Source organism: Gouania willdenowi, chromosome 11 (assembly GCF_900634775.1).
Source record: "Gouania willdenowi chromosome 11, fGouWil2.1, whole genome shotgun sequence".
NCBI classification, from domain to species: domain Eukaryota; kingdom Metazoa; phylum Chordata; class Actinopteri; order Blenniiformes; family Gobiesocidae; genus Gouania; species Gouania willdenowi.
The window spans coordinates 30,870,540-30,881,860 of NC_041054.1; the positions used below are offsets into that span (position 1 = coordinate 30,870,540).

An 11,321-nucleotide genomic window follows, 5' to 3' on the forward strand; every position below is an offset into this window, starting at 1 on the left:
CCTGCCAACGTTAGAGGCCACATGCGAGTTAGCAAACTTTACAGGCAGCTTTCTGTTCTGTGCGCCTGCTACAAGCTAGTTCTTAGTGCTCCCGCAACACTTGCTGGGCAAGGGGTCACAGTCAGGTCAGTAGGTTGCCAGGTGCAGGTGTCGCAATGCATTGATGGCAATTTTTTTGGGTGTGCCAGCTGCCTCTTTGAGTGGCACCCGTGGCTACGCCATTGCCAAACACTCAGCTAAATAGTGAGGCAGGCTTCATTGGGAACGGGCCACACCTGGGTGGAAACATGAGGCAGCTAATCACTGGCGGCTGGAGATGTGCAGGAATGCCTGGGAAAACAAAGAGAAGAGTTAACACATGAACCTCGAACAAACAGACTCAGAAAAACAGGAAGAGGACCACAAGGGCTAATAACAACAAAAAACAAACCTGTTTGTTATTTTGGTTTTGTCAGGTTTCTGAACCATTTCCAGAAAGGTTTCTTTTTAGAAGTTGCCTTCTCCTTCTCCTGCTTCTGCTCCTGAATTGACGCTAGCGCGTTCTTGAAGGTTTCCTCTGTTTCAGTGAGCGTAGCCCTTAGGATGGCTATAGTCATGATGTGGTTGGACCGCTCCTCTTCCATTTCCACAAGTCTTTTCTCTGCTTCATCCAGGGCGGTTTGTAGTTGGACCTGCTTTTGTTTGGACTGGCTCTCATTTTCGCAGCGAGCTTCCAATTCCATGATTGCTTTCAAAGCTTTTTTATTCTCCACCATCAGTTGGTCTGTCCGGGTTTTAAAGTTATTCTCCTGCTTTTTGAGAGTGGCCTCCAAATGTGAAATAGTTTTTAGTTGTTTATTTATTCTACGTTTGTTCTGTTTTAAAACACTGTTCATGTTTCTGATGTTCTTCTCAGCCTCAGCTTTCTGCTTTAAGAACAATTGTTCCTTGTTCTGAAGCTCGTTAGTATTGTCCACCAGAGCAGCCTTTTCTCTATCCAACTGCTTCTTCTGAGCCTGGACCTCCTCACGTAGCTCCCCCAGTTTAAGTTTGAGGCTGGTACTTTCTTCTTTATGGTTCTGAAGGCTGTCCTCCAACTGGCTATTTTTAATTTTCAATTCATTTTTGAGGTCTTCCACTAAAGACGAGAACTGGGAGATTTCCTCTTCCTTTTCTTTAAGTTTTTTGTTGTTTTCTTCCCATTCGATCTGTTTGTCCTGTTGTGCCTGATTCAGTAATTGATGAAGTTTGGAGATTTCCAATTTCTGATTCAGAACAATGCAGTTGGTTTCTTTTTCTTCATTAATCATCTTTTCTATTTCTATTTCCCATTGTTGATCATTATCCTTCAGTTCTTGTTGTGCTTGATCCAATAAAAAAAGGAGATTTGTGATTTCATTGTTCTTGATTTGAAGGATGGAATCCATTTCTTTTTCCCAATTCAGCATCTGCTCTTGATCCTTTTTTGAAAGGTTTTTACGCCACCTTCCACATTCACTACACTTTGGCTTAGCTGGTTCCAAAGTAGGTCTGAAGTCTGAACCATAATGTTCAGCATGTTGAGTCTCACTCAGAGACCATGGAGCAGCAGCAGACTGATTTAGATCAGCTGGTTCCTCTGTCGTACACGTCTGAGGAAACTTAGATGCATTATTTTCAGGTTCATTAAAACTGTGACAATCCTTCTTCTTCCAAACTTGGTTTTTTGTCCCTTTCTGGTGGAATGAAGCCTTCTTGGTTTTGTTGGATGACGGCTTACAATAAGGTAATTTACCAGAAGAACCTTTTGTATGTGCTGTGATTTTTGTCGGTGATTTTTTCTCCATTTTTAAATTTTAGATGCAAAACTTGAGAACTTTATCTAAAAGTCTGGACCCTTTCAAAGCAGTAAAAGTCTGTGTGTGTAGAAAAAAGAACCCGCTGTGAGCATTGATGTCATTGCCTTTTATCTTTGTTTGTAATCATTAGAGAACCCAGTGCAAGATTCTGAATGCTGATTGGCTGTTAGGAACCACTATTGAAAATACTGATATTACTATATTCATTTTCAATAGTGCTTTTCTAGAAACTCAAAGAAACTTTACACTTTAAAACTCAATGAAACAGATTAAGATATTCTCTATTTTAACTAGTGTCATTTTATTAATGAAGGTAACAAAACATTCAGAAAATTCTGAAAAGGTGGGCATGATGGGGGGGTTCAAAACATGTCAGCTTGATTTAATTGTATAAGTCATCAGCGCATGCAGAAAAGTGTGTTCAAAAAAGGTCAAGAACAAAATGTAAAACCATAAATGCCATACATGTTTAGTTTTTTTTGATAAATTGACAGTCAGGTGAAACTAGAACGTGACAATAAAAGGAGGAGTTTCACACATCTCAGCCAACCAGTGTGTTTAGTTAGCTGACATGTGCTGTCCATGATTGTAAATACTATTAAAAAAAAAAAAAAAAAAAAAAAAGAACCAGTACAATTTGTGAACATGGAGGCACCTGGACAGCAAATGAACAAGGAAGAAGACGACCAGGAGAGGGAGAGAGAGGACAGCCACCAGTGAACAAGTGTTAGTTGTAAAACTCCAGCTTTATTTACACCTAGGCTACATATCATTTTCCTTGTGTTGTCTCTGTGTGTTCATATTAGGGTTATGCAATTTTTTTTTACCCTGATGAATGGAAGTTATTTACTGATATGTGTGTGAATAAAAAGTTACTTGAGTGCAGTGTGTGATGTCAAACCTTGGAAGGCTACTCTTACCAATACATTCTATCAATTCATATATTGAGTTTAAAAAACCCATTGTGTTCTGTTAGCTAGGCAAAACAACTGGTACAGTAACCATTGTCAATGGCTGTCCACTTTCTCCGTGGTTGAAGTGATGCAAAGTCTATTCCATCTATTCCAGATGGTTTCGGCCAGATGTTGCACTTGACGCCACTGGGATTTGTGAAGGTCTTTGAACCAGTCTCCAACTGGGGCTGATGATAGACTCACTTTTTGGGTGAGGAGGGTCGCTGGAGTAAGGATGAGGGGGTCATCCGGGTCAGTAGACACTGGAATCAGAGGTCTAGCGTTAATGCTGGCAGCAACCTCTGCCATCAGTGTAGAAAGCGCTTCGTGAGTGAGTCTTGAATTTCCCAACTGAAGGAACATGGAGACCAGGATCTTTCATGCTACATTGAACTTCCATTCACATCCTTGATCCAAGAGAAACTTCTCAACTGAAGCGTCATTAATGTTAGAGGAGATCGCCAGCTCTTTACAAGCGCTGACAAAGTTAAACATAAACTTTTGCTAAATCCTAAGGTGGAATATATTTATATTTATATTGTCTTACAGGACTGAGGCTCTTTGCGTCACTGTTACGCTCCAGTCTAGGAGCTCCAGGACGCAACATAAAAACGTAATATATTTGAAACTCGATCTCCAAAAACCACAAACAACGGATTCCAATAAATAACACAAATGTATTCTTAACAAAAAGAGGCACAAAACTACAATAAAAAGGATATACTAAGAAACAGAAAACTGCACAAAAATGCAGGAAATCAGACTATGTATAATAAGAGGAATAAAGTACACTATATATATACAGTACAGGTGACAAGCTTAACCAAAATAATAATCACTACTTTACAGAGATCACAAATGCACAAACGGTTTCAGAGTTTTCTATGCAGAGAAAATCAATGCTGCTGCTGCCAAGATTGGTGAACATCAGACTGACAACAGCGCTGCTTTTTGAATGTGGCGACGTCCCCATCAGCCAATCCGGGCTGTCCACCACTCCTGCTGATAGCCAACCCTGAGAAGCATCATCAAAGTGTTCCATGGTGAGGACGTCCCACTCTGTCACTGAAATATAAACCAGGCAACAAACAGAACACTAATTATACGTCACCACACAATACATGAATTCATGAATTTATTTATTTATTTATTGGTCTGAAAGTGTCCGATGCACACAGGCTTTATCAGCTGACTTATTTTACTGCATTAGTCTATCACATATAAATCTATGTTTTCTATAGGATGTGATGGTAAATAAAGGATCAATATTCTCTCTACTGTCAGCGTCACATCAGATCCACACAGAGACGTGTTCACAATGATCCTCCTTTTATTGGACAGGTCGTTTTCTAAGAGATCTAATTGGTCAGGAGGCGGGGCTTTAGTACTCATTCAGAGCCTAACCACAACAAAACTAGAGGGGTATTTCATCAAACCCAGCTCAGAATTAAGGCCAGGTTTAACCTGAGAGTCCGGCTCCATTAAGCAAGAAAACACCTTGGTTACCATAGTAACACAGTCCGTGGGTCAAACCTGCTCCTGACCAGGTTTAATCTGCTGAGTCACTCTCATGAAACCACATCATTATTATTAAAGAAGTCATTTAGTGATGCTTTAAAACACTCAATAAAGATCTACAAAAGGAAAAAAAAACTTCTGTTATACTTTAAAATACTGCTTTAATGCCGTATTTTAAAAGGAAATGAAACAAAATGGTAAATGCTGAATTAACATTTTAAATTGATACAAATGATGATAGAATCATATTCTTATTACATGTTTAATGTGTACCATATTTTTAATTTCTTTCATTTTAATCAGTCTCCATGTGTTTAAACCATCAGTAATAATAATATGTCTATAGGGATATGTGTGTATCCATCTCCTCTGTTTACCGCAGAGTATAAATGCCTATATTCATTGAGGATCCAGATATTAATAATGAGAAAGTTTGAATATACAGAGAGGGAGGGGCTGTAAACAGTATCGCTTTTTGGGTGATCAGTGCGTTCATCTTCTGTGCACACTGATCACCTGCACCAGAAGCAGTGTTGGACACAGAGCTGCTAAGTTTCAGAAAATGACAATAGTGAGACTTTAGTGACATGATGCGTTCCTGGCCTTTTTTAACATGACTTTGTCCTGTTTTAACGTTGATTTCTACCTTCAGAATGATGTCATCACCTCCATACCAGCAGCTCTCCCTGCACTGTGTCCTCCTAATGCTAGTTTTAATTAACCACAAATTAGAAATAAAAATTAACAAGAATTTTAAATTTATTAGTCAATATTTCATATCAACAACTGTCCATCATTTATCTGGGGACATGTCTCATGTTGTAGGTGTTTATCACAGATGTTGATGATGACAGAGGCTCCCACTTAAAACACTGTGGCCCAAGGCAGTGCTACCTTTACCTCAGCTCTCCTTGTCTGTAACAGAAAGGACGTCATTAAAAAGATCATCATGTAAAAAACATTCAAACATCAAGTCATTTTTCATTGAATCAATGTCTATAGAAATACACTATTACATACAATAATAATCATAAAAACAGTTCAAATAAACATTAGATTAGACATTTGTTTCATTTACTCTGTATTTATGCTGATATAAACTGTAATTCAGCTACTAGCAGTGATCATAACACTGGTAGTAGCTGAATAAGAGTTTTAATTCATTTAAGTTAATGTCTAACACACACACACACACACACACATAGGAGTGGGTGATATTCTTTGTAAAATCACAATCACAATATGATTTTTTTCATTCAAATCATTTAGACTATTTTAAAGTTATTTACCAGTAAAACAAACTAATTCACTTACTTAAAATCATCATCCTAAATTGAAAAAAGGAATAAAAGATCATTTAAGACAAGGTCATTTTCAAATATACAGTAAAGTACAATTAACATGAAACAAAAGGTCTGACATGTTCTTATAGTCACAGTCTTTTTACTCTTTTAATGCATTAGCATCACATGCTACATAACAAGGCAGTATATCAGTCTAGTGATTTCTAATAGTTATTGAGGTAACACACTCATATTAATAAAATCATACTTTAAACAGTGTTTGAACGCCTCATTTCACACAGTTTATACAATCATATCCTTTACAAGATAAAACGTTACTGCTTTGGTTACATTAGGCCTGGGTGATATGGACCAATATTCATATCTATATATTTTTCCTTTAAAATGACAATAGGTGATATAAACCATTTATTTCATATCAATAGTTTTACAATAAAAACAATAATGGGTCAAAGTCAGTGGAGCCACAAACACCCTTTTATTAATCACTAGCAGCACAATAACTACATTTTGTGTCACTTTTGACTTTTTCCTTCATTAAGGCTGAAATGTGATTAAATGATGTAGTGATGCTTTTTTCAGGGCAGCTCTGAGTTGTTGAAAGTAGTTTTTAAAGTAAATCACATTCAGGACACTGTCTCTTTAAGAATGCCTCAGCAGCAGCTCTGCTACACAGAGAGTTAGAGAAGAAAAACACATGCAGTGTTAGTTTTTTACATGAGTAAACTAACACACACACACACACACACACACAGCAATATAGACAGTGAACAAAATTGTGTAGATACATACCATCTCAGACGGCGTCTGTTCTCTAGAAACACTTTCTTTATGAAAGCATGTCGACGAGTCGGGGCATGAGGTGTCGTAGACACGGCTCGTCAAGACCCGCCTTACGTTGCTTCTGATCGGTTTATTATTGTGTGATGCCTGCCGTGGTTGGTTAGATTTAGGCACAAGGAGACATGGATTGGAGTTTCTCGAGCTACGGCAAGCCGTGAGGACCAAAGTTTATCATGAAAAAAATAAAAAGAGTATTGAATGGGGAAATACATGCGTGAAAAATGTGAAGTGTGGCGTGTGGTGTGAGAATGCGTTAAATTGCGTGACTGTCACACTCAAAGCGTGAGGCTTGGCAGCTCTGAGTGACATCCAGCGGAGCACACAGCTGAGCTGCACCCTCCGTTCATTTAATGTTTAGTGCCGAATTCCAAGAAACTATTCATCAAAACACTCACTAGTCTCATAAATCACATATTTAATAAGTTACTGCATCGTCTTTTATTAAACGCTGACATGTTAAATAATGATCAGTGTGTGAGATCAGACGCTTCAGTTGTTCTCTAACTTTAACCCTTTACTACAACTCTACCGTCTTCATCGTTTGTGAACAAGTAATTATCAAAAATGATTTATTTCTTAACAATGACTGTGTTAGTGTTAGCCTTTGCTAAGCTACTTAGCTTAAACTACGCCTGTACAGCGGATAAAGGCAATAAGTTGATTTTGATGTTTGTTTATCATTGTAGATGCTCTTAATGCTGACTGTGCATGTCTGTGATCACACTGCTGCAAATCAATACGACCAGAATCAGCACAAATTTGTGTCAAACTAACGTGTCCTGATGTCATTCATTCATCTACATTTGGACAGAGGACCTACTGTGTGTGACTGAAAGGATACTGTATTTAAATATATGTGTCCTCATCCTGCTGTTTAACTTGTTATTAATGATCAACGACACCTTATTGACCCACATTTGTTTTATAACTATTGCTGCTGTTTGATTTGTTTCAATAAATACTGATTTGAGGAAATCTCAATTGGATTCTATTTAAATGTTCTACTCTTTAGGTGAGTGTTGTATGAACTTTTCAATTCTATTAATTTATCAGAATAAATAAAAAATACAAACCTAACATTTTGTGCTACAGCAGGTTATGTTTCTTGGGGCAAAAAACAAAAAAAACAAATGCTATCGTTTGAAACTCAGAATGTGTGGATGTGAAGAGTAATTAAATGATCTGAAAAAAATAAAAGTGTGTGTGCTTACAAGTAGACATTAAACAATGAACAAAGTCCTTGTAGAATAAAGAATAAGCTTTATTTACACAAAGTAAAAATAGATTTACAAACCAACTCATTATATATAAACATTTAAAAATGATTGTGGGTTTTCTATTAGAAAGGACCAAAGTCTGCTTCTATCTGCTCCAGAACCTACACCAGTCCAACCAGTGCTGTGAGTTCATCATGAGCTGGAGGTTATGGACCATAGACGTAGTCCTGCTGGTCCTGGTCCATGAACCGTGTCCCTGACTGTTCCATGGACGAACATCTGTGTTAACATCTTGCTCCGTTTTTCCTGCATAGAAACATTAAAAATATGGGTTTTTTTAATTTATTTCGGCTGTCTTTACAATAAAAAAAATACAAAAAACACTCAATTGTGTAATCCTTTAGTTGAAAGTGTGTAGGTTGAATCAAAGCTCATACATATCTACCCTATCACAACAAAACTAAACAAGGTTCTCTACATAATATCACAAAATATTTAGCTTCTGTTACTAATTTTACAATATAAATTCTACATAGGTTTTATATATACAGTTTATACATTCACATCAAACATACACATGACATGACATGTACTTAAAATTAAACTAATTCATATCTACGACACAAATTTCATAAATTAAATTTAGAGGGGTCATACATAAATTAATAAAACATTACGTTTTAATAGAATGAATCTAACTGGATTTGTTCTGAGATGAAGACGAGCTGATGAACCTTTAAATCTATCTCTGAAACGAGCAGAAACGTTGTTACCACAGAGTTCAATAATAATATTACATGATCATTGTGTAACAATGAGATCAATCAATCAATCGATCTTTATTTGTATAGCGCCAAATCATAACCAATGGTATCTCAAGGCACTTTACAGTAGAGCAGTCTTAAGGACGGACTCTTCATTTTATGGATACACACATATGCATATATACGTATATACACATACATATGTATCCCACACCCAACATGAATTCATCATGGCTGCAAGGAAAACCTTCTGTTAAGCAGCAGGAACCTTGTGTGGATCCCATTCCTATGATGAACAGCCATCCACGTTATGCTGTGTTGGGTGTGTGCAGAGGAAAGGGTGGAGACAGAGCCGCTGAGTCTCTGTAACTCCACACTGAGGATCCCACGGACCTGCAAGACAAAAGCCAGAAGGAGAACAGGAGCAAACACACAAGGGAAGAAGCAGACATAGAGGGAGTGTTAGAGAGAGGAATGGGACCCTCTCCGGTCCCTCTCTAACCTAAATGACCTCTCTCTTAACGCCCTCTCCAACCTCTCTCCAACCGAGCATGCCAGACCCCCCCCCCCAACCCCCCCCCCGGCAGTCTATGCCTATTGCATCTTAACTATGAGCTATGAGCTGGTTCCTAACTAAAAGCTTTATCAAAGAGGAATGTTTTGAGCCTAACCTTAAAGGTAGAGAGGGTGTCTGCCCCCCAAACTGTGGTTGGTAGATGGTTCCAGAGAAGTGGGGCCTGATAACTGAAAGCTCTTCCTCCTATACTACTTTTAGAGACAAATGGAACAACGAGTAGTCCAGCATTTTGAGAGCGTTGTGTTCTGGGGGGATTGTATGGCACTACAAGCTCCTTGAGATAGACTGGTGCCTGTCCATTTAGGGCTTTATAAGTGAGAAGAAGAATCTTGAATTCTATTCTATATTTTATGGGAAGCCAATGCAGAGAGGCTAATACAGGAGTAATGTGATCTCTTCTCCTAGTTTTAGTCAGTACACGTGCTGCAGCATTTTGAACCAGCTGAAGTGTCTTAAGCGACTTGCTCGGGCAGCCTGCTAAAAGAGAATTACAATAATCCAGTCTAGAGGTAACAAAAGCATGGACTAGTTTTTCGGCGTCGCCCTGAGACAGGATAGATCTGATTTTAGCAATGTTACGGAGATGAAAGAAGGCAGTTCTTGAAGTTTGTTTTATGTGAGAGTTGAAGGATAAATCCTGATCAAATAGAGTATTTTCTCATAACATTACCAAGGGGGAGCATATAGATACAGAAGAGGATTGGACCTAGCACAGAGCCCTGAGGAACCCCGTAGCTTACTTTAGTGTACACGTGTACAAACTGGTACCTATCAGATAGGTAGGACTTAAACCAGTTTAGGGCAGTCCCTGTGATTCCAAGTAATTCCTCTAATCTCTCTAGTAGAATATAGTGATCTATAGTGTCAAAAGCTGCACTAAGATCTAATAAAACCAGCACTGAGAGTCGTCCTTCATCTGAAGCCCAGAGTAGATCATTAGTTACTTTAACTAAAGCAGTCTCTGTGCTGTGTTGAGCTCTAAAACCTGACTGGAAGTCCTCGAACAGGTTGTTGTTTTGAAGAAATTCACAGAGCTGAGCCGCCACAACTTTCTCAAGAATCTTTGAAATAAAAGGAAGATTAGATATAGGCCTGTAGTTGCTAAAGTGCTGGAATCAAGAGTAGGTTTTTTGAGAAGGGGTTTGATTACAGCTACTTTAAAGGACTGTGGCACGTAGCCTATTGATAGGGATATATTTATTGTCTCCAACAAAGATGGGCAGACCAGGGGAACAACTTCTTTAAACAGCTTAGTTGGGATCGGATCTGAAAGGCAGGTCGATGGTTTGGAGGATGAAATAATAGAGTTAAGTTCCTGAAGTCCTATATGTGTGAAACAGTTTAGGTTAGGCCTATTTACATTTAATGGTACAGCAGGCCCAGGTGAAGGCAGGGAGTGGCTAATTTTATCTCTAATCTTATGAATTTTATGGTTAAAAAATGTCATAAAGTCCTCACAGCTGAGGGCTAGAGGAATCATGGGCTCAATAGAGCTCTGACTTTGTGTTAGCCTGGCTACAGTGCTGAAAAGGTACCTCGGATTATTTTTATTTTCTTCAATTAGTGAGGAGTAGTATGTAGATCGACTATGTCGTAAGGCTGTCATGTATTTACTATGACTCCTCTGTTTTATTGGAGCAACACATTCTCTCTAATTTACGGGTTGTTTGTTTGAGTGTGTGAGTTTCAGAGCTAAACCACGGAGCTTTCCTCTGACGTTTAATAGTTTTTTCCCTCAATGGGGCAATTGAGTTCAAGGTGGATTTTAGTAGACTAGCAGAGCTATCGACAAGCAGATCCAGTTGAAAGGGGTTATAATTAATATCATAGTTATTTATTGGATGGTGCACTGAGTGTAAGGCAGCAGGAATGGCCTCTTTAAATTTAGCCACAGCACTGTTGGACAGATTTCTACTCCTAACTATTTTATTGCACAGTGCGAGATCCTCTAGGATAATGTTAAAAGATATTAAAAAGTGATCTGATAGCAGAGGATTTTCAGGGTAGACTTTTAGTTCATTAATATCAAGGCCATATGTTAGAACAAGATCAAGAGTATGATTTAAACGATGAGTAGCTTCATTAATAGTTTGAAAAAAGCCAACTGAGTCTATTAGGGACATAAAGGCTGAGCTCAGGCTATCACTATCTTTGTCCACATGGATATTAAAATCTCCTACTATCAGTATTTTATCAGAACTGAGGACTAAGTTTGATATAAACTCAGAGAATTCTGATAGAAATTCAGAATAAGGGCCTGGAGGACGGTAAATTATCACAAATAAGACTGGCTGGCAGGTTTTTGATTTGGTATGAGATAAATTTAGA

At 38.2% G+C, this 11,321-nt stretch overlaps 1 protein-coding gene across 1 annotated transcript; it reads right to left on the bottom strand.

Moving 5' to 3' along the window:
* Positions 1 to 437: 437 nt before the first annotated feature.
* LOC114471902 (GRIP and coiled-coil domain-containing protein 2-like) lies at positions 438 to 1,840 on the bottom strand. The gene has a single exon (XM_028460889.1). The coding sequence runs from the start codon at positions 1,803 to 1,805 to the stop codon at positions 438 to 440; it is 1,368 nt and encodes a 455-aa protein (XP_028316690.1). The 5' UTR covers positions 1,806 to 1,840.
* Positions 1,841 to 11,321: the final 9,481 nt, after the last annotated feature.